Consider the following 24,762-nt stretch of genomic DNA (forward strand, 5'->3'; position numbering starts at 1 on the left):
TAGAAAGCTTACTCACCTGACTAGGAGACGCACGCTGAATATCTTTTTTTGCGCGGGATTTTCCTCCGCGTGGCCTAACCGGTTTGCACGTGATGAGCGTTGCGACTGAAGCGCGGTGAAATGCGTGTCCTTGATGCTTGCATTCTCTCGGGGTTTCTTTCTTTCTTTTTAATTAAAAAAACGACGTGACAGGACTAAGCAGAAATGATATACAAGAGAGATGTGATCTGATGAGTGCGCGCTTGCGATACCACAAAAGTGCGGAGCCGGTTTAAGTTGTAGCTTTAACATAAGTGTGGCCATGTTATTGGTAGACGAGATATAAGCAGGAAGCACTTATTTTCTCGCCATCAAGCTCAATCTCTGTCTCTTCGGCACTTTGGCAACCACGACGCCCGAAGAAGCGGCAACGGAGATTGTGTGTATAGGATGACGTGACTAGAATAAAGTGCGGCCAGTACGCCTCCTCGGCAGTGAAAACACATTGCAGTGAAAAGTTTTTTTTTTTTGCCGTTGATATAAACAGAGCTGACGAAACCGACCAAGCCGGTGCTTTACAACGGCCCACGAGTTCGCCACCAAATATCATTTTGCGCGGAATCTAGCTACACTTTTGGCTTGAAAGTTGTTGGCTTGAAAGCGAAGGCGTAGCACCAGTGTGAGCCAGTAAGAAAGGAGGACATGCGAATTCGAGAAATTGGCGGAATCTGAGAATGTTTAGTATACCAGCCGGGGATTCGAACCTCGAACAAACTGACCGTAACGTGGGCGGGAACTTCGTGGATTGTGGTCAGTTGTTTACTTAACAGCGTATTTTAGCGTAATAGCTTTAAGGCCTGTGTCGCAGAAAATCTGATGTCGGCGTCCGCCGTCCACCGCGTTGTCCGTGAGAAAAGGTCATCCCGAACCACGACCAGACACGCCCTTCGCGTGGCGCAGAGACGTTACTAAAATAACTTAATTTCTCGAAGTAAAGTGCGTCAGACAATTCGTAACGTCCCACTTAAACACGACCTACAGACATGATAACGTCGGATTGTACTCTGAATATACGAGACAAAGAACTTTCTTTAGGTCCTGAGGTACGCTACCGCTCACGGCGGTAGAGCAGCGGACCGATCCCACATCGCGACGGGTATCTATAGGCCGACCCTCACCGCCGCGTCGTCGGCCCTCTGAACAGCCCGGGGTTGATGTAGAAGATCTGAGCTTCTGAGCGTGGAGCTACATTCCTCTTCGGTCGTGCGTTGAGGACCCAGTAATGAGGGGCGCTGCCAGAGGAGGTGATTTAACGTACAAGCGGCGCCACAATCTGGGCATGTTGAATCAAGCCCTTCGACGAAATGGCTGGGGGAATAAAGAATAGCGCAAGACCTGGCATGAAGCATGCGGAGGGTAGATGCCTGTGCTCTAAAGAGCTTCTCGTGAGGAAGGGGGAAGACCCTCCTGCCCAACTGATAATGTTTAATGATTTATTAAAAGTGAGAATAACTCCCCGAAAGACCGCGAGATTGGAGTGCGAAGATCCCCCAGGCTGCCCAGCGTGGTGAGTTAGTACGCGCGCTGGGGCGTGGGCGATCTCGTTCAGGTTGGCCATGGAGGACAGATGTGATCCGAGGTGAGCCGGGAACCAGGTTACTGTGTGAGGAGAAATATCCCCATGACCTAAAATGCGAGCTACTTCAGCTGATACCGCTCGTGACGCAAAGGCCCTGAGCGCTGCTCGTGAGTCTGCGCAGATCTGTTGCTTACAATCGCCAAGGAGAGCAAGGGCGACAGCTATATGCTCTCCCTTAGTGGGAGTGGCGTTCCTTATAGTAGCGGAGTGGTGAACAGAACCTGTGTGATCAATCGGGACAGCCGAGAAGTTGGCCGATCGACCGTACTGCGCCACGTCTACGAAGCATTCAGACTCCTGGTTTGCACGAACATTTTTGAGCAGGGCTTCCTCCCTGGCCTTCTGCCTCCCCGCTGTTGCGATTCGCCTGCGACACGTGGTTTTGCCGGCGCGACTGCGGCGGGGCGGCAGACATTTTTGGCCCGATCGTCGTCGCCGCAACGCTCATCGCCAGGTGTTTCCAGGCGCGACTGCGGCGATGCGACCGCAAAGGATCACCCTCGCATTCCAGTCATTGTGCCTGAACCAGGCGAAGCGAAAGCAGGGATCATCCTCTCATTACAGTCATTGTGCCCGACCGGCAGCGCTACAACAGGGTGCTACGAGATCGTGCTCGACATGGTGCTACGGCAGCGCTACAACAGGGTGCTACGAGATCGTGCTCGACATGGTGCTACGGCAGCGCTACGACAGGGTGCTACGAGATCGTGCTCGACATGGTGCTACGGCATCGCTACGACAGTGTGCGTCACCATTAGCCCATTGTACATTCACGTGCTCGTCTTTTGAGGGGTTCCTTCTTGCCCTCAACTGCGAGAGTATAAAAACAGCTGCCCCGGACGCCAAAGGGAGGGCTCCGATTTCTTCTGTTGAGTGAAGTGCTCTCCCGTCTCTCTACTTCGGTCAAACCTGACCGCCAACTCTTTGCGATGTTAAAATAAACAAGTTGTTTCGTTGTTACCAGTCGACTCATGCTTTGCCGGGACCTTCGGCTGCTTCCAGTTGTACCCCAGGCCGCCAGGCCAACGCTACCCTTGGGGCTTGCGACCCAGGTACAACCACGGGCGTCAGCGCCGAGTTCCCAACCGATCGCGCCAGCGGTGCGATCCAAACACCGCATTGATCTGCGGGGGCACGTTGCGGGGAAAAGGAGAGACCGTAATGTAAGCCCTTTGCTCCTTGTTGAGATTATGTTTGCGTTCGTCTTATAGAGCTGGACTACACCTTAGGACGGCCAGAGTGCTCCTGCCCACGGCTGAGAAGGAGAGCCTGGCCCCATCTGAGCCGTGTGCTGTGCCTCGATTATCTCTCCCAACGTGTTGCGAATACCCAGTTGCACGAGCTGGTCCGTGCTAGCACGCGAAGGGACCCCTAGCACTCTCTTGATGCTCTTGCGGATCAGTAGATTGAGCTTAGTGTTTTCATGACTGTGCCAGCAGTGCATGGCAGCAATGTAGGTAATCTGGCTCATTAAAAAAAGCGTGGAACATCCTTAGTAAATTGTCCTCCCTGAGGCCACCTCGAGAGTTGGAGACTCTAGTGATAAGCCGAACCATGCTTTCCGTTTTAGCTGTGACCGTGTTTATGGTCTGCCCATTAGTGCCATTAGCCTCCATAAGCATGTAAATAACTTTGATGACCTCTACCCTAGGGATGAGATGACCAGAGCTGGTGAGAAGCTTTATACTGACGTCCGAGAGGGAGACCGAACCCTTCGGTTTGACACCCCTTCTCTTGGGTCCGTGTAGAAAAAGTTCCGACTTGCTCGGAGAGAGTCCGAGTCCGGTTCCACTAAACAATGACTCGGAGTAAACCGCAGCCTGTATGAGTGCGTCCTCTACTCTACCCTCGCTGCCGCCCGTACACGAGACGGTGATGTTGTCGGTGTAAAGAACATGATGCATGCCCCCAACTTGCGAGAGCCTCTTGGAAAGCCCACAGAAAGCAATGTTGAATAAAAGTGGTAAGACCACCGAACCTTGTGGAGCATCTTTGGTGCCAAGTACGAGGGATTTTGATTCGAGATCTCCTATCTTAATCGTGGCCCTTCTGTTTTTGAGGAAGGAGCTGATGAATGCATGGGATCTATGCCCCAAGCCAAAACTAGAGATATATTCGAGAATATGCATGTGCGAGAGATTGTCGAAGGCTTTCTTCAGGTCAAGTCACAGGATTCTCCTGACATTTGTCGTCTGAACGTCGATAATCTGACGTTTGATTCACTTCATGTTGTGCTGGGTTGAAAGTGCCGGCGGGAAGCCAATCATGTTGTACGGAAAGAGACCGTGTTCTTCAATGTGTTTAGAAATGCGGGTGGTAATGACGTGTTCGGCTACCTTGCCTATACAGGATGTATGCGATATGGGCCTGAGATTAAACAGACTCCAGGGACGTCCCGGTTTCGGGATAAGGATGACTGACGCCATTTTCCACGATTCCGGGGCGGCGCCCTATTACCACACCTTGTTAATGTCGTCCTTGAGAGTTTGTACGGAAGCATCACTCAGATTACGAAGGAGCCTATTAGACATCCCGTCCGGACCCGTGGCCCAGCGCCAGTTCAGTCCCATGAGGGCCTCCCTCACTTCAGCTGTGCTGAAAGGTTCGCCTAGAGGCTCCGCGTGCAAACCGCCGTAAGGAGGATAGTCGGCATCGCACGAGAGATTAACCGGCAGATATTTTTGCGCGAGTTATTTGAGTATTTCTTGGTCTGAGTATTCCTTGGTCTGAGTCTTCCTGTTCGGTCACATGAACTTTGTCGATTGCCCCCTCTGGTTGGATTTCGAGTTTGATTCATTGAGCAGGTGCTTGAGCAAGTTCCACTTGCGCACCGTGCGCATCTGGCCGTGAAACGAGCTAGAAACCTTGTGCCACTGTTGCCTAGAGAGCGTCTCCTCTCCTAGAGAGCGTGTTCCTCAATCTCGTGATTCAGCTCAGAAATCTTTTTGCGGATCCTACGATTGACCTGTTGTCCCTTCGACTTGACTAGAAGGGCGTTTTTGGCTTCGAGCAAGTGCACTAGACGGCTGCCGATCCTGTCGACCTTAAGATAAGTAATTAGGGACTTGGTGGCCCCAGCCACATCCCCTTTGAGTTGTGCTACCCAGTGGTCGAAAGATTCCGTTTATAGTATACCAGAAAACCTAATGATTCATACCCCTCTTTAGTGATTAGCGGGTATGAGCCATTGAAGTGAGAGAGAAACAAGCTTTAATGATATGCTTGAGATGTAAGCCTGGCTTTTCGCGTGACATGCTACTCCATGTGCTGGTTGATGATTATCATATGTACAGTGATAAACACTTAATAGCGCGAACAGTCATACGCACAGATACACTATAGAGATATTTACAAAGTTTCGTTAAGGCTCGTGGCCCAAAACAATGTCATCAACGCTTTCGTGGCGTGTAACACGCAGGTGGTGCTTTGGCCGAGAATGTGCCGTAGTGCCAAGCTCGAGTCCCGTTGAGGTGCACTGCCGCCTTCAAAGACTCACTCTCCGACTATTGATGAGTCACTGGTTGTAGCCTCAGCCTTACGGGGTTATGAGCCGTTGCTAGGCCCACTATTGTTTCATATCGGACCCCGCGTCGCAGAATATTCGGTTTCGTCGTCGGCATCAACGGGGCCCGATAGCGCTTTCGTGTTCCAGTCTTAAAGGCGAATCTTAAGCGTCCTCCAGTTTTTTGTACGCCGGAGGCTATCACTTGCCCCACCGGTAGTACAGCGGCAACGATAAGAGGGAACCGCTAATTCAAACCTCAAAATCCAGATCAACACACTGATGTTACGAGGCTCAAAATTGCAAGGTGCGGAAGAGCAACGCATACACCTATTGTAACAGAGGTCAGCATATTCACTCACCGAGACTCTGATTCAAACTAACCCCAACAAGGTAGCCATCCGGTCTACAATAGCTAGCCTCCCTGTCTTTCTTTCTCTCTCCCTTTGACTCAATCTCTCTCCACACTGATTCCACAGCAGTGAGAGACCGAGTTAGCGAGTGGCGAAGGGTGTCAGTTGTATAAACGGGAGTTCCCGTTAACGCGGGTACGAACGAACGCCAGTGAAGTAGCGATTTCGAGTGGACTTGAGTGTGAACGCGGGCTACTGTCAGCGAGTGCGATTGGGCATGAGTATTGCATACTAGTGACTACCCGTGAGTGGGAGTCGACGCAAGTATAGGCGTGAGCAGGTACGGGTCAGTGTGAGTGGAAGTGACCGTGCAAGCGCATGAACGTGAGTGAATTTGAGCGGGCGCGACAGGTACGCGTGTGAGTGCCGACGAGGGCATGCCACAAAGCAGCCGTCAGAATGTCACGGTTCGTGGCTATACGTCGTAGATATTTTACCGTTACCGGGTTGCTATAACGTAAACCTATTCCAAACTGCTTTTATTACATTTCTGCAATGAGCCCTCTGCGATTGTTCAAACATATTTTCGGGCCAGCCCCAACCTCACCTGCCTCTCACGCGCCGTCACGAACACTGCGAAAACTTCCCATCCGATATGACGTGTACACACACCATTTATGCGTTGGTATACCGAACAAAAGAAAAATAATTATTTTCGATTCTACACCTTTTCTTGCCATTAACCGTCCGCTATTGGTGAAAAGCTTCCGGGCTGTACCCACTTCGCCTGTCTGTCACGCGACGTCACAAAACTACGAAAACTCCCACGACAAAGTGACGTGTACGCATTAAAGATGCATTGGCATGCCGAACAAAGTGACTTTTTTTATGGAACAGCCGGAGACTGCCCCGTTCGGAAAGGAGTAGAAGACATCTACTTGCCGATAATTCGGGCGCTGGCTACACGGAGTTGCCGGCGACCACGAATTTATTAGCGTATATTAAACGTCTTTTTCGTGGCAGTATAACGATACCAAGTCCTTTCGGCGTGTTTAAGACATTGCCGGCTATTCTTCGCTGCAGATCTGGTTCACCCGCAATTTGAGTGCGTAAGCATTTCTATGCTTACCGAACGATCAAAAATGTCCGTCCGTCCGTCCCTCCATCCGTCCGTCCGGTGAGACGAACCGTTCATCCGTACATCCAGTGAGACAAGATAAACCCCGCAGCAGTGAGCGACTTTACCTTCACGCTGTCTGTCGCTTCAAGGTGAACGGGGCGGCGAGAACACAATGCTCACGAAGCTCGCAGCACATGCCGCACCCTGCCCCTTTCGCAGATCGCTGTCAAGATGTGGGCCCGCGCGTCTCTCTTCCTACGCTGAAGCGGCGAGAACACAGCGCGCGAAGCTATCAGCCGTCGGCGCTCTCTGTCCGCATCGCAGACTGTTTTCGAAATTCGATCCGCGTGGCCGTTCCATGTACGCAGCCGCCACCGTTGTACGTTTGATCTCGCTTCATAATGGTTCGACGCGGATGGATAAGGCACTAATAAGCGATAACGGCAAATAATGATCGGAGGGTCATCAGCGCACCTGGTGCCGCCACCTGCAGTACTTTGCTTGCGTCATGTTGCATCTAACGATTATTGTCGTGGGTCAAATACAACCTCCAAAGGGTGTACCTGTTTTAATAGTGAAATCGCCGGTTGTAGTGGTATCCCTCATGTAGTGTATTGCAAGTGCAATGTTCACCTCTGTTTCGCCTCCGCCGAGGACTATAAATTACATTATGGGGTTTTACGTGCCAAAACCACTTTCTGATTATGAGACACGCCGTAGTGGAGGACGCCGGAAATTTCGACTACCTGGGGGCTGTTTAACGTGCACCTAAATCTAAGTACACGGGTGTTTTCGCATTTCGTATCTTTACAAGCTTCAAGCCAAGCCATAGGAGATTTAGAGGGAAGCTCACCTCCAGAGCACTGCTGTGGGAAAAACTCGAAAACATGTAATGAAACGACCAAATGCTCTCGCGTCTTTTCCACCTCTAGAAGTACGAACGAACTATATCAGTAACAACACAGTAGGCTACCTGATGCTGACCACAAATACCCTATTGTTGAAAAAGTTTCCTCAATATTTTTTTTTGGGTATCTATATTTTCGCTGTCTTCTGTATGTTTTGCAGAACACTAAATGTTTTCGTTAGATATCTTTATGGTTCGCGATCAGATCATGGTCGTGATTAAAGGTTTCATTTCGAATACCTGGGATTACTTAGCGCACATCGAACATTTAGTGCACCTCCACTTTTTTGGCTAATTAGGATCGGCGAAGATGAAGATAGGACCAACGAACGGTGTTGAGCACCTGCTAGGAACCCGGAGAACAAGAAGAAGAAGAAGAAGAAGAAGAAGAGATGCCACGGAAAAGAAGTGCTCTGGTTCGGGACGGCTCGCCTTTGCCTGAGTCTACGGTAAGTAGGCATATTTGTTTCAAGTGTTCGATAAACACTATCATGGCATGTCCGTCAGAAGGCACGCACAGTATTTTTACAGCGAAGCTGGATATACTGCTGAGGATAAGCGGCAGGTTTCGAGGAGCTGAGGAGAGTGCTACTTAACATATGATGCAGTCCTTCGGATGTCTTTATTAAACTGTATATACAGGCGCGTAGCCAGGGGGTTGGGCACACTAGGCAGGCGAACGCCCCCCCCCTCCCCCCTCCGCCCCTCCCGAACTCCAATTTTTGTGTACCAGCATGCCGCGTGCTCAGCGCCCTCTCACCTCCTGGCCTCGGTCAAATATGTGCTCTCCTCACCTGAAACTAATTCCTGGATATGCCAGTGGATTTGTACTTCGTATGAGTTTCAGGAATTGCGTGGGCATCCTGTGATTTGCTTGCTCTGGGAGTTGAGCGGACTCTGTGTGCACCATTCACCACTGTTCTCGTTTAAATTGCACCCGCTTTCCGCCGTTACAGCAGTATCACGTGGCCACAGAAATCCGGACATCGTGCGTGTGGAACGCCACCTGCGTGTTGTGCTTCCTGATGGCAGCCGCGTCCGGTTCGTGCGCCGCCTTCTACTTCGGCGAGAACGTGTCTCGATGGCTGCAGGCAAAGCGGGGCGTCTGCTTCACCTCCAGCTGCCTCCGGCTGGCCGATCAGATTGTCGCCACCGTGGACATGGGCACCGACCCGTGCGACGACTTTTACCTCTTCTCGTGCGGCGCTTACAACCACACGGGCACCTCCCTGCCAACCGGCCACCCTCCCGACCAACTACTCCGCAGGGTCCGCACGCTCATGACGCACTGGGCGCTGGAGTACAGGACACCCACTCAGCTGCAGGTCTCCGCGTCTCTCTACCAGCGCTGTGTCGCCGTCGTCAGGGACCAGGTCAAGGGCATGAGACACCTCCTTCACTTCATGCGCAAGCACCGCATCGACGTCTTCAAGCACGAACCGAGCGCCGATCCCCTGGACGTCATGTTGAAGCTGGCCGTTCGCTACGACATCAAGACGCTGTTCGAACTAGCCGTGGAAAATCGCCTCCTCGTCGTACGCCGCCGCCGGGACCTCGCCGACTGGGCGGTGCGGCGTCTGGCGCTGATCAAGAACCACACGTACGACGAGTACCTCGGAAGCACGTTCGCACTGCTGGGCATCACGACCCGCGTGGTGATCACATTTATGGTCGGATCGGTCTGGCACACGGAAGACGTCGTCCTGCGCCTCTTCTCCAGGATGAAGCACGACGGCGCGTTGGTGTTCTTCAATCTCACCGAACGCGGAGTCCTCGACCGTCCCGAGTGGAGGACCCACCTGGGTCACGTCTGGAACCGGGTCGCCGTGAAGGGCGCGCCCGTCGCGGCGTTTTTGAACCGCATCTTCCGAGACATGACGTCGCTCGCCATCGCCCAGTACGTGTCCTGGGAGGTGGTCCGGCAGCTGGGTCCGTTCGCCGACTTCCGCCTGCGGGCGCCCTACGAGTCAGACGCGTACACCGAAGACCGCTGCTTTCGCGCCGTGTACGAAGTCGCTGGCCTCGCGCCTCTCGCAGTCGTCATGGCCCAGGACGTCGGCACCGACACCGTCCTCGCGGCTGCCACCTTTCTGGAGACGCTTGTGCAGGACGTGGGCGCGAGAGACGTCACCCTGCGACTGCTCGACCCGAAACATCTTCTCGGTAAAACACCGCCTGCCTATGCACCGACCACCAGTGGCATGGAAGACGGCGAAAGCGATTCCTTTCTGACGTCCTACGTCCGAGCCCTCATGACGTCCAGGCAACGAGAGCTTGACGGCCTGGACTCTCCCGACCCCGCTCTTAGCACTGAAGACGTTTTATCCTACCGGGCAGTGGTGGAAGGCAACCGGCTCACCGTTCCGACCTCTCTTCTCACACGGCCATGGTTTTCGCGCGAATTCCCGCGAAGCTTCAATTATGCTGGCCTTGGCTTCGTTGTGCTCGAGGCACTGGTTCGATCCGGGTTCAAGCTTGAGATTCGGCACGAGCACGCTGCCGGCATTACAGCGGTGAAACCGGCTTGGACACCAACCGCAGGTTGCAACGACACATCCGATCCCGGTGGTCGAGCACTGCAAGCTCTCCTTCAAGTGCTGAATCTGCGAGGTCGCGAGCGGAACCCGTTGAGGTTGCCAGGAGAACTTGAGGCGCTCAACGAGAACCAGCTGTTGTTCCTCGCCTTCTGCTTTCGCGGCTGCGCGAGGAACGACAGCAGCAGCGACACGTGCAACGACGTTCTGCGACGCATGTGGCACTTCGGCAACACCTTCCAGTGCATGCCTGGCGATTATATGCATCCCAAAGCACTGTCGGGTTGTGCAGTGACGCCCGAAATTGGCGCGCGCTCTCTGTTCACTGGAGAAATAATAAGGAACACTGCCCGTAAGATTTCGACGATGATGTTTAGCAACGATACCCTGGACCGCTTAAAACGCTTGTTTCAATATCGTAAACGTCGTGGCTGATGCACGAACTCAAGATAAAAGCAAAAGTAGTGGTTATGGAACGGCTCTTTTCTTTAATGATAGCGTCACTGTTGCTTAGTTGCGTAAGCACCGTAAGTGGTCTAACGCGTGTATTTGTCGCGTGCTGTCTCTCTCGTTCAACTTTTGTTGGGTAGGTCGATATTGTCGCGCCAGCTGGACGGAATGTACACTCGATTTCGAACTTATGATTTGCTCTTGTCGCTAACTGTCCACAGTGTTATTTAAAATAAGCGCGTTATTTGCGCGAGAGCAACCTTTTCTTTTTTCTTTTTTACTTGCACTTGTTGTCTCGGAGCATTTAATAGCCTAGACAGCTGATTTTCCGAGGGCATCAGCTGCTTCTGTTGTTCGCAAAAGCGAGCGCATACCTTCGCCTGCCTCAGCTTTCTAGCTGCCCCTTATTGTCAACTGCAGTAGTCTCCTTCCCAGCTGAACTACCTTTAGCTCATCTATAGCAGGCTGTAGGTTCCTGTAGCTGCTGAAAGGTGATGAACGGCTGACCGAAATTCGCTTACGGAATAAAGCTGTTCGCTCATCAAATGTTGCCGCTTATGGGAGATTCTGCACCATTGCACGACTTGGTTGACACGTTCAGTTAATTTCTATGACAGTGGACGTTAACATTCAATATTTATTGTGCTTTGTCACATCCGTTTAACTAACCGTTGCATCTGAATAACAGAACACCCAGAATTGTTACAATGAACCTAGTAACACTGCACCACGGCGCCGCAAGAGCGCAAGGAATCTGGCGAGTACTGGAAAGGGAATTTCCAACGACGCTCTTGCTGTGACGTTTACCGGACTTCAACTGCGTTCACGTTCCTCAGAGCGATAAAAGGCCAATATTTTGCCATCAGTGACGCTGTCTATGGTCCGGCGCCACGCTTCCAAGCGCGAGCGCGCTGGAGGATGCACGGCTTGCATAGTGGTGACGACGAGCGGCAAGTTTTCGCGTTTTCCTGAGAGGTCACAATAAGTTTTTACGATTGGGACACTTCTTGCGTCTGGTTACTGAGTTTTGAGCTTCGATATAGCCACAATTGTGAATGGCAATGGGCTTTGAGGTGCTGTCGCAGCTGCGCGGTTTGACCCAACAGCGTACATCTCGATGCAGGTAACCCGCGAAGCTCCAAGCAAGCACATTTCGCTAGCGTTCGCGCTCCTAAAATTTTCGCGGTTCGATTTTTCTGAGCGTTGTTTACCTGGCACTAGGTGCATCAAGCTTTACCGAATAAAGAACTGTAAGATAACTCGACCGGGAGGGCCGTCAACACGGAATTCTCGATAAAATCACCTGGGTAGAACTTGTTGCTGGGCGAGTTGGTTGGGATCTAAAAAATACATTGCTGGAGTACATTACATTGTGCATTGTACATTGTGCATTACATTGTTGGAGTACGATACATTGTTGGAATACATACAGCGCTCAATCTGTCGTTTCGTACTCTTCTTTGCCAAGTCTTCATTTTCCTTTTTTTGGTCAGCGCTCAATCTGTCGTTTCGTGCTCTTCCTTGCCAAGTCTTTGTTTTCCCTTTTTGGCGCAACAATGTATTCTTAAAATCACCTGGTTACAGGTCTCGAGTGGTGCCTTTGCAAGGGCACCAACTACTACTCTCCGCAACGACAACATTATTTTCCGAACTAATGCGCCGCGTCATGCGAGGCGTCAGCCGGGCAGCTCGCCGGCGAACTTCGGGAGCATGGGAGAGCCCATGCGAACTATAGGGACAGCCGACACGCGTGGATGGCTTTGATTACAGAACGAAAAAGTATACGCACCTTAATTTTCGTAATGGGCACGTACTGTTTTCACAATACGTACCCAGCCGAGTTCCGCCGGAAGGTCGGTTGCCAAGAATGATAATCGTAGAACGCATTTCAACAGACTAACACTAATGTACGTCTGCAGGAAGAAAAAGTTGGATTCGTTTATTGGCGATAGTTCACCGACTCAAATACGCACCTTTCGTCCGTATTCCAAGTTTGATCGTGGGTGTCGAGTTCGTAACCGTGCGCCTAATGGAAACAAAATCTTCTGCACATACGCGCGACGAAGCTGATGGTGTCAAGTGCTTTCTCTTTATGCTGGCATTCCAAAGCCGACGCTTGTCTGAAACCACCGCGGCGCAGACCACGGAGTCGCTGCGGCGGCTGAATATGCACTTCAGTTTCGCTTCCGAAATTTAATTTTTGCAGACGAATGCAGCACAGCGGTAGCCCAATGGCCTCAAGTCATTTGACATCCCATAAACCGCAGACAGAACACGTTAGAATCGCACTAACTACGCTATGAAACCGCTGCCGTTTACAGCTGCCGCTGGGAGAAACAGCGTCCACACATACCAGTGCGAGGTGGTGAGCGGTCTGGTGCTATAGTTCGAGGCTACGTTACTCCTCGTCAATAAAACTGAGTGTAGGCTTGACCACATAATTGGAATTGCAATTATAAAGACGCTGGAGGCACATTCTTTCCTTCGGCGCTACCCACCGCCGTCGCTCTGTCCGCCAGTCGAGAGTGCATGCGCGGACGGCGCTATAGGAGTGTTGAGAGGGTCTGTAGAAAACGCGAAGAGCGTTTGGCTGCAAAAACGACGAAGCGAAGTGAACGCTTTGCAAGCGCTCCACTGAAACAGCTTCGTGGTGGAGGCAGGCCAGCGTTCTGGCTTCCGCAGCTGGTATGAGCATTGTGCGCAACAGACACTATTAGCACTATTTCAACTACGTTTACTGCTCTTGTAATGCTGATTTAGTTTAGCCACTACACATGTTTGTAACCTTGGACAAAAGGTCCGTCTACGGCCTAGCACTGTCGGACCTCCTTCTGTATATTTATCTGTACCTTGTTTGTTTGCTACGAAATTAATAAACACACTGACACTGACACTGGCGTCCTGCTGAGCTGCTGTGTAGATGCGGGTGCATTAGCTGGCCAGAGAGAAATGGAAAGTAACTGTTATTCTCATCTCGGGCGCCATCTAGGTGCGACGTCTCCAAGGCCACTTGATGCGTTCTCCTTCTGGCCAGCATCGAAGACAGTCTACGTACGAGCCAGTGAGACATCCAGAGGCAGCTTCGCACCCAAATAATGAAACGCGCCTCGAGCCATCTGAAATACGCATGAAAGACGCCTTCTCGATGTTACGCCCCCTGGTGGCGACAAGAGTTGATGAAAGCACACGTTATCTCTGTATTGTAAATGTTTGCGTCTGCGAACTCAATAAACTCGCTAATGGGACTTGTCAGATAGTGCGTAAGCATTCTTTCGAATCATTCATATATATATATATATATATATATATAATGTTGCCACTCCCTCCTCTTTCCTACATTATTTTCTTCTTTCTTAAAGCGAGGTGAAGGTGTGTACATGTGTACAGTCATAAAAAATCTCAGTAGTCATACGTAGTCATTAAACATTGTCATATCTGTCCCCATAGAACACCGTGTATACCTATGTAACGCATCGCGTTACGCATTACAGACGGGTGAACCGATCTTCGAAGGAAATAGCCCTAGAATGCTTACTCATTAAACACGGCGTGACTTTCACAGAAGGTATAGGAAAACATGACTGCGTTTTCTTGTGTGCGGAGGACCTTCCCGTCGAATGCCCAAGCGTCATGTCTTTCCTTGTGTCTTAGCCTGCGTCCCAGTAGTTCGCGCTCTGAAGTTAGCCATGCTTCCATGCCAGCTCGCCCATTTTTTCTCATTTCACCAAGCTTCCGTCTAAGCCGCCATGGTATTTGAACAGCTACATAGCATGCATCGTTTTTGACTTCGATGCCGTTTTTGCGAAGCTGTTTCCTTCGACGTCTTCGTTAAAACTAGAACAACGAGACTTAAGATGGCCGCTGTTCGCTTAGCCATCTACTTTAGCGTCTACAGCGAGTGTTGGAGCCCAGTCACTGCCGCCGTTGCGAGGCGCCCAGTAGCTGCCGCGGAGCTGTTCCTTCTACCTGCGAGGGTTGCCTTTTGGGCTGCGTCGCATCATAGTTCCTCAGCCGCGTATTTTTAGAACACTGTCCGAGAAGCTCAAGTGCAACGCATCTCTCAAGTGCAAGGCATGTCCGTCGATGCTTGCCATTGCTTTTTTTTTGTCTGCACGCTTCGACCGAAGTTACCAAGTTTTGTAAGGTGTTATGGCGCAAGAACAACTAAGGATATGATGCGCCAGTCACAAGATGAGATTACACAATTTGGCGAAAGGGCTTCAAGCAACAAAAATCATTATTTCAGAGTTTGTTTAAAAACCCTCTTTCCTCTAGGAAGTAAAAAAAAAACATCGTTTAGATGTAGTCGTTTTTCGGACAGAATAAACCAGAGATAAAGTGCTGTTAGTGTTTTTGTAAAGTTCATAAGAATGTGTCTGTATATTCTAGTTCGACGCGGGACATGTTATTAAAATGTGATTCATAGTAAGAGGCTCTTATTATTGATTACACATCGCTTGTTCTTCATTTCGCTGTAAAAAATTATGTGCGAGATGTGTATACCCAATACCAGGGCGAGATTATAAAACTTCCATGAAACGTTCCTGGTGGTATGACGTCTTCCACTCCTGTAGTAAGGGTTTTACTATTCCGAGTTTCTTATTAATATTAGAGACCCAGGGCATTTGACACTTGGGGGGCATTGCAGCACGGACCACCCGGACACAATCCTTGAATTGAACATTTCTTTCTGTTAGTCTTTCACGGATTGTCATTTCTGCGAATTTATGCGCCTTTTCATTTTCCCGGAAACCCACGTGGCTGGGGATCCAGCAGAGACGAACTACTTTATCATCGCTTTCACGTAAGCCAAGCATCCTGAGGATGTCGCTGTGAAGAGGTTCGCACCTGATTTTCTACTGAGGGAAATTAGTAATATTAGAGAATCCGTGTACACAAACGCCTTTTTTATAACCTCCTGTTACTATTTCTTCGAAAGCCATAACCAGGTCGGCTTTAAAAGCCGACACAATCTGTGGCAACGAGACAATTTCCCCATCGTTCCGATACGACTGCGCTTCCGGTATGTTCAACTGTGTTGCACCCGTCAATTTAAAGCTCAGTGTAGTCATTTTACTTGAACTTCTGCGAAGTCTTGCATTGTGTGTTCACGCGGTGTTTCTTTCTTTTTCTTGCGGTATGCCAGAGTAAAACCACACACAAAAAAAAATGTGCGAAATCATATCGCAGGGCCAGTTTGCTTGGTTGTGCGACGACCCTGAGAGCCTCCCTTGGGACATTGTGACACATTTCTTCGATTCGAAGAATAAGTGGTGTCGTGGTGTTTCATTTCTTTGTGTAGCGTGTTCTGTTTCTCGTGTAAGCAGCAAGTGTGTGACATATGCGACTAGGAAAGGCTGCGATTCTGGGGAGAGTCGCACGAGTGACATCCGGTGGCTTGCGCCTCACCGATTGGTCACCATCAAGCAAGCGTCCTTCTCAAACAGAGATCTCGCTCGCTTCATGCCTGCTCAACGCTGAGGCGCATGCGGGGCCGTACGTCAATCATGAACGTGTAGTAAGCACTTGACAGCTGCACTTTTCGGCTGTTCAATTTCGCTTTCCTGTGTGAAACTGGGCGCAAGTTCTTAGCTTGTAAAAATTAGCAGCGTCAGGGTTTTGCAATTTCGGAAACCGGTATAAGCTCCTCGGATGGCGCGCTTCGTCTTACATTGGGACCAGTCGCAGGGCTCCCGCTTGGTCAAAAAAAGTTAGTCTAGTTTGCATAATTACTCGTTTAGTTATTACGCCGATTCGTCTTCAAACATATGCTTTTGCAGCAAACGTATCCCAGAGGCAATGATTGAAACATCTAATATGTATATCCTGTGTTTCAGAAATTTAAAGTGAATCTTGTTAGACACCGCATATACAACGCCCTTGGATTGTGGCGTACAGACACTCCCGTCCTCAGTTTTGAATGCGAGCACCTTGATGCAGCTGAATTGTGCACTGTATACGCGCAAGTCATTATGCCGAACGAGAACATAGCCACTATAGAAGTAAAGCGCAGCGGACACGTTCGGAGTTCTCTGCACCCACTCGTGATCATTCTATTCCTTTTCCTTTCTCGTTTCCTCCCCGTCGACGAGGCCCGTCTTCACGCTGACCCGGTAAGAACCGAGGCGGCCGTGGTGCAGCTGTCACAAGTGTAGCCTACCTCCTTGTCCAGCCGCACGATGCTGTCGGGACTGCACAGATTCTTGGACTGCTTCTTGATGCCTGCATGTGTGTGGGGACACAAAACTTATAGCAAAATGAACTCGCGTCCACAGACTCGGCACTATAGCCCCAGGGTGGCGTTTGACGCTACGTGTGATTTCATTGAAGCCACAAAACGTTCAAGTATGCCAATGTATACTTTTCTTGCTATCCCTATATCGTAGTTTTCCCACTTTCTTTCCCATCTTGTTGCTTCAGTGAAGCTTCTTTCCCATCTCTCTGCCTCTACCATGTGACCGGTTTTTCCTACACGCCTTTCTATATTGATACTCCTAATGCTATATATATGTATATATGTATATATATATATGTATATGTATATATGTATATATATATATATATATATATATATATATATATACATATATATACATATATATATACATATATACATATATATACATATATATATATAAGCAACAGAAGTAGGGGAACCAAGGGTTCCATTTCTTTAATTAGGACAAGATAAGGTCAACAGGCAATAACACCAAGGAAAGCATCAGGAAAATTAGCTGCAGTTGAAACTGGAATGCAGAAAATAATAAAGAGAAGGGAAATGAAAGTGGACGAAAAGATAACTTGTCGCCTGTGGGAGGTCCCACCGATGTCCTTAGGTAGCATAAGTGTGTTTATTAGCTAGATCTACTACGCATAAATGCCCAATTTAGTGGACGAATTGACAGCCGTCGCTATATCACTACTGGTAGTGTAACGTGCGCGTAACGCGGAGGTTGTACGTTCGCTTCCCACCGGCCACAAGTTGTCTTTTGGTTCACTTTGATTTCCATTCTTTTTATTATATTACACATTCCAATTTCAACCGCAGCTAATTTCCCCGGATGCTTTCCTTGGTTTCGTTGCCTGTTGACCTTATCTGGTGATACACACACACACACACACACACACACACACACACACACACACACACACACACACACACACACACACACACACACACATATATATATATATATATATATATATATATATATATATATATATATATATATATATATATATATATATGTATATATATATATATATATATAGTGCCACTGACGGTGGTCCGCTCCTATCCACCGCCACTTACACTTCGCCCCCCAAAGAGGCAGGTCGGTCGAGTGAGCTCCTTCACAACACTTTGCCATGTGGTGCAGCCACCTTAACTCATGAACCCGGGTCCTCAGAGATGTACGACATAATCGTGATACATTTATCTGGCATTTGCCGCTAAGTCGGCACTGAATTTTAATTTTTTTTAAATGAAATCGAGACTTCCTTTGGTGAGAACTATCACATATACTATATTTTTGTTCCCAGTTTCACAGGCTCTGTTTGTTCGAGTGCTTCCTGCGGTTAATATATATGTGCGTATACCAACTCTGTTTTGACTCATTGCCACACACCTACCATAATTTATGGGGCCATCAATATGGTCATAGTCAGCACCAGTGTGCCCGTGTGAACGCCTGTCCCTTAGCTGTCTCTCAGTGCTTTTTCCATTACAATTGAAATCCGCAATTTCTCGCATGTTCGTTTTATCTTTTGCGTTTCATTTCTCCCGGCCTCATAGCCCGCCGCCTCTGCTGTGCGAAGATGCATTCCGCGGCAGCATTGAAGTTCGAAGTCATACTTTTGGATGGTTTCTTGCGCGAATGCATAGTACGCGAAGCTTGCGTGTGCATTGGTGGCTTAACAGGCATGTCGGTGCGACACAGCACTCAAAGCAACAATTTCTGCTGCAGAACAGGGAGCACGCCGTGGCGACCACGGGGCTTCTTTCAAACATTCACATTCTGAGGAGTGCTGCAGGTAGCGTCGCACCTCAGTAATGCACGAGATAAGACCGACGAAAAAAAAATCGCAGTACCGCCCGAAAGGCGAAGCATCGATTGCGATAGCAGATTAGTAGATAGCTGTACGTAGTACAGCAATCTACTATAGTGGTAGCTATATAGTAGGTTTATCGACCGTATAAAGTTGTAAAAATTCGCTTACTAACCAAATTAACACTGCTAGAATATGTAAGCGTGACTCAACGAGGACTTAGAAAGAAACAGACACACAGAGACCGCGCTGTCTTTGTGTGTCTGCTTCTTAGTATACGACCGTGTTCAGTCGCACTTACGCATTCTGTCATGGATTAACACCAACTAGCCAGTCAACGTGGTTAAACTAAATTAACCAGCACGGTGTCACGCGCGCACAGATAAACATGAACACATCTCGCTCGATGACAGCGGAAACTGTCCGTTAAGACGCTGGAGATATAAATCGCGACCGGACCCCTCGAGTCAATTGGCCTCCATGCATCTGTCGTTTCAACGCGAACGAAACGTCGAAAGCAAGGCGCATACGAAGCTTACGGCACTGAGCTGCAAACATCGCAAATCGCTTTGAAGATGAGGCCCCCGCAAGCGCGCACGTCGCAAATCGCCTTCAAGACACACGAGCGCCGGCAACGCGTCCCTACGGCGTCCGCCAAAGGCGTGTGCCACGGCGTCCGCAATTCGAGTAGCCAACGCCGTAATAGACGCCGCGGTTGTCTCCACTCTGTACAGAGAGGCGGGCGAGGAGGGCATCGAGGCACCCTAGCAGCCGCCGGAGAACGCCCCTCCTCCTCCTTCGCCTCACTGCCGTGCCTCACATGCCACAGGAAAGGCCACGCATCCGAACCGCGTTCGCCGGCCCACCCTCGCACGCTTTCACTCATGCGGAACCTCACGGCGACGCCGACAGTAGGAATGCGCCTGGAGTGTCCATATAATTGCTATAGCAGTAAAACCGTCCGAGTTTGTGAGGGCCCCGTGAAGTTCAAGCATCTTTCCTTTTTTTCGATCACTGTCATCATCATCAAGCATCAGATATCTCGCAGCGGCTGCTCAAGCAGGAATGTTTGTGCGTGTGCGCTCATCCCTCGCTCTGCTGCAACCGTGCTTTTTGTGCGGAGCGTGGCAGTGCGTCCATTTCGCTTCATCGTACTTGAGCACTTACCCCCCCCCCCCCAACCTCCCGTATTCATAAATGTGCCGTATAACTCGAAGTCCGTGCTTCACTTGATCTGGATTACGCCTGGCGTGAACATGCCCAAGACGTTCATAGCGTTTCCTTCGGCACGTTCACGTCAGGCATCACCAAGATCACGTTCAAGTAAAACGTGGGCTTCGTGTTAAATTCGCTTGTGAATACGGGGATTAGTCCACGTCCTTGAAGGCCCTCTAAACGCTCATAAACCCCTGCGAGCCGAAGACGTCGCGCACGCAATATAGTCACACGGGATCGCTTTGGTGGAAAAACGGGGACTGTTTCTGTTCAATCGCCGGCTCCTTGATTTCGCATTCGCGCGACTGCCAACCCGCACTTGTTGAAGCAATCATATACGCACGAGCCCGACGTCTTTATATCCTTGCGCGTATTTATTTCCTTTTTTTATAACCTGCAAGATTATTCTGGTTTTTTCCCTTTAACTTTTTCTACGCACACCCCTTCCCCGTGCAGTGCTGTTGAGTTGTCCTCCTCTGAGAGACAGGGCGCTTCACTTTTCTCTCCGCCTTCATCTTCAAGGTCACTGCGCGGTGCGAGCAGACGCGAGAGGCATCAATCGCGAGATATACGTGGTGCGTCAACGGGCGGGTTGTGCTTACCGGCGCGAACATTGGTCGCCGCGAGTGGCCTGTCGCGGTAGGTCACGCGACCTCTCGATAGCCGGCATAGTGAAAGAAATTCGACAAGAGGGGACACTCGGCGAAAACTGGCAACAGGAAACACGTCACGGCTAGTGTTAATCCCGTTCGTTAGTTGACGCCAGCATCGATAAAAAATGTAAAAAGAACTTACAGAAAACGTTTTGCTTTTCTTTGTTCTTTCCGCTAAAATTGAAAAGCTTTGCGTATAAATGAACTTATACTTTGGGGCTTACTTTTCTTGCGTTACCTAGCAACAAGCTAACGGCACGCCAGGCGCGACAGATGCATGCGACATGTGCCAGTCACGCCAGCGAAGCCAGCGAGGCCGGCAGCGCATGTGAAGTTCGCTTGTTCGGCGATCCGTCTCTCTTGGATGTAGCGTGTCTATTGGGCTCCCGGCGTTTTCTCGCGTTCCTTTTGCGCTTCGACACGGCACCACTGCATTATTGGACTACGGCAAGGTGAGAAATTTTGTCTGGCAGTCTGCGGCATTTCAAGGAATTTTGGCTTTTACGGCACGATACCGAGACTTGTGACGCAGTTAGCGAAAAACAGCTCGGCCGTCCTCGCGCGGCTAATCTGAGTAAATGACTTGTGAGTAAAAGACGTTTGCGACGCTTTCAATGAACCGAAACAGTATTGTGACTTATTTCGGTAGTTTTTGGGCGCGCTCGCCGTACCCGGCTTTGTGACCTGGTTAGTGAAAAGCACCTTGGTCGTGTGGCGCAGTTTCGCGTGTACTGAATCTTACCGGGACAAGTTTTGGAGGATTCGCTGACCCACAACAGTATTGTGACTAATTTCGCTACTTTTCAATGCACCGTGGCCGCGCCTCGCGTTGTAACGCAGTTAGCGAAAAGCAGCTCGGCCGTGTGCCGCAGTTAGCTTCGCATGTACTAAAAGCTACTACAGGACAAGTTCGTGACGCATTCTCTGACCCCCAAAATTATTGTAGCTAATTTCCTTACTTTTTGGGATACTCTTGAGGTACACTCGCCGCGCCGTAGGTTGTGACGAAGCAAAAAAAGCAAGCCGGTCGCGGTGACAGTTAGTTTGGCGTGTGCTGAATCTTATACTAGCTTGTTACGCTTTCTATGGCCCCGCAACATATACCTTCTTTTGGTACGCTTGCTTGTTGAAGACGCGACGAGCGATTGCCAGGAGTGATAACAATGGAGTATGTTGCTTGCGCCGGCAGAACGCGCAAAAGATAACGCCGAGGAGCTCAAAAACCAAGAGCTCGAAAATGCTGTCTTCTGAACGACTGAAAACAGGTTTTGCACCCACGCATTTCTCTTGAGGACAAGTAGTAAGCATTCTGCGAGCGTCTAGCATGGTCTGGCTGAGGGGCTGTGTTGTGACCACATCTGTACGCAGCGTACTATCATTATGTATGTAAAAGCGAATTTCTTTCGTTTGTAATGTCGCCTATTCACAACTTTCGCATGTTTCCCCTTTCCACGCAGTATTCCTATAAGTTCTAAATACCTAAATGACATGTGCTTGTAATTTACTTTTTTTATTATTGATGTCGTCCGGCGGAGATTCGTACGGGAAGTACTGCTGCTTTCCTGGTGCGACAACGTTGGATGAATGCACCGAATAAGCACGAACGAGCATTTATGTAGAGCGAAATAAACATTGCCTCATTTACAGGTTGCCTTGCGTCTACTTTATGGAATTGCACGTGGCCCTTATTCGGTGGAGGCTTGAAAACATCGTTCGCAACCATTTTAACTAAAACGATTCCGCACTAATGTGCGGAATCGTTTACTTAACACTGCGCGCGATATAGCAGCAGCAGCAAAAAGGAAAGAAAGAGAAATAAGAAAAAAAAGTAGCGCAGCTGGCGTTGCGCGTGTCGGCAAGCGTTCAAAATGCGTGCGCCGAAAACCGAAACCGGGAAAAGTTAATCCCTTCCGCTTGGTGCGCTACAGTCAATTCGGCCGCTGGGCTCTATCGGAGTGTTCGCTCCTGTTGAATGTCTTTCTCTATGTAGCCACCCGCCGTGGTTGCTCACTGGCTATGGTGTTGGGCTGCTGAGCACGAGGTCGCGGGATCGGATCCCGGCCACGGCGGCCGCATTTCGATGGGGGCGAAATGCGAAAACACCCGTGTGCTTAGATTTAGGTGCACGTTAAAGAACCCCAGGTGGTCAAAATTTCCGGAGCCCTCCACTACGGCGTGCCTCATAATCAGAAAGTGGTTTTGGCACGTAAAACCCCAAATATTATTATTCTCTACGTAGCCGGTGTGAATGAGCCCTAACACTGCGCGCGTGGGCTGCGTCGGCGTCGTCGACAGTGGGACGGAACGACCTTTTACGGCTTCTACACGTATCTCGAGTAAAAGAAAGAAAAGAAAGACTTGGACTTCAGGACATGACTCACGCATACTCAACTATTAAGAAATGCATCTGAACTTTAAGCCCGCGCTTGACTTGATATCGATAACGCCTGGCGTGAACGTGCCCAAGACGTCCAGCGTTTCCTTTGGCGCGTTCATGACAAGAGTCCTTTAGATCAAGTCAAGCTTGCGCGTCAAGTTAAGGTGTACTTCTAAATACGGGGTTCCAAGTCACCAATACAAGTTTCTCCATGCGCATTTGCTAGCAACGAGCGATTTTGTGGAACAGAGTGGCTTGCCGCTGCGTGATCTGTGTTAATATATAATCTTGCTTGAGGAAGACAGCTTGACCAAGGTTACGCCAAATGATCGCGTATCAGTTTAGTTGTGTACAAGAACACAGCGATGCTCTCTCTCTCTCTCTCTCGTTCTCTTAATTATTTGGAACGTACTACTCACAAGTTGCCTGATGCGATCCGTAGCAAGGGCACTTCTCGCATTTTGAGCCGACGTATCCGTAGGCGCAGTACTCGTTCATCGCACAATTGGGGCCCTGCGATGAGCACGGGACGTTATTGCTAAACGACTTGTCTGATTGAACACGCGAAGGTAATAATAAATAAAAAAGACAAATAAATAAATAAATCAGCATTTATTTCACGGAACTTTTTCATCGGTTAAAAAAAAGATTAATTCATATATTTATGTTAGCCCACTTCGGGCCTCTGTTTGACACCTCCGAGAGGGAGGGAGAAAAATTCGGAGCCATTCCACTCTGTGAATGTGGGTTACTAGCGGAGCTCTAGAAGAGACAAAGCACACCACTGAGTGCAAAAGTTTACTTATTTAGGGGCTTTTCCCTTCCGCGTCTGTGGAATACTCTGGGAACACGCACAATCGCTGCGAATAGTGGCTCAACCTGTCGAGGTGTCCAAACTTAAACGCGCCAAGCGTCTCAAGTCGCGGGCTTGATCTCAAGAAATTTATAAGGGCGTTCTATGCCGCTTGTCGATGCATGCGTCCGTGGCGTTACAATAGAGAGCTTTAGTTTAGGGGACGCAAGGCGTTGGGGCCCCCAGCGCTTGGGTGCGTTTGCGTACGCAAGCAGAAACACGTTATAGGTTAGCGGCCCCAAACGCGAGCCGCAGTGAGGTCGCATGCGCTCGCAGCGCCATCAACGTCTGATATTTGCTGCGTTATTTATTTTTTAACACATGAAATCAAGCATATGACGTAAAGCACATAAAATTATTCTTATTAAAAGCAGTTAATAGAGAGGTTTAGAGTGTCCGGTATTCGGGTAAACGCAGGCTGGGACGTTGGGGCGGAGCCATGAACGAGAGCGGCCTGCATGGTGCGGCCTTCTGGTGGCGCAAAGCTCAAACAGATAAAAACAGCTAATACTGCAGTAAGCAAGTGTATTTTACTTTGATGCGGGTATAAATTTTTGGCAGCAACACAATTACGCCAGTGCCGAAAATTTACACCAGCAGCGAAGTAGAATAAACTTGGCTACATCAATATTAGCTGCTTTTGTCCGTTTGAGCTTTGCGCCGCCAGGTGGATGCACCATGCAGGACGCTCCCGTTTATGGCTCCGCCCCAACGCCCCAACTGCGTTTATCCGAATACCGGACACGCTAAACCTCTCTAATATATATGTAAAAACGACGTCTGTCGACACTTGGCGAAAGGTTTATTAGATTATCTACCCACTAGCTACTCGTAAGTTCTCCTACACCGCGAGAGTCACGTGGGTAATGTAACCCCTTAGGGGCAGCGATGTTTTCGGCCGGCTAAACAACCCAAGGACGCAAGTAGACGTAGCAGTCTGCGCATGCGCAGTACCGTCGCCCCTAGTTCTTGCGTACGCAAGCCGCTTGCGTCCCCTAAACTAAACCTCTATAATAAAAAAGAAAAGAAAATGCGTCCATGGCGCAATTGTTTCAATGTCGGGCTTCTGTGCCAGCGGCTCTGTGTTCGAATCTTGCCGGCACACAATTTTTTAATAATGTTCGTTTAATT

The 24,762-nt window shown here is 49.6% G+C and overlaps 1 protein-coding gene across 1 annotated transcript; it reads left to right on the forward strand.

Annotated features, from left to right (window-relative positions):
• Positions 1-7,814: 7,814 nt before the first annotated feature.
• LOC142587037 (uncharacterized) lies at positions 7,815-10,956 on the forward strand. Its single transcript, XM_075697920.1, has 2 exons — positions 7,815-7,949; positions 8,457-10,956. Exons 1-2 carry the CDS (start codon positions 7,893-7,895, stop codon positions 10,467-10,469), a joined length of 2,070 nt encoding a protein of 689 aa, XP_075554035.1. The 5' UTR covers positions 7,815-7,892; the 3' UTR covers positions 10,470-10,956.
• The last annotated feature ends 13,806 nt before the right edge of the window (positions 10,957-24,762 follow it).

Source organism: Dermacentor variabilis, chromosome 7 (assembly GCF_050947875.1).
Source record: "Dermacentor variabilis isolate Ectoservices chromosome 7, ASM5094787v1, whole genome shotgun sequence".
NCBI lineage: Eukaryota > Metazoa > Arthropoda > Arachnida > Ixodida > Ixodidae > Dermacentor > Dermacentor variabilis.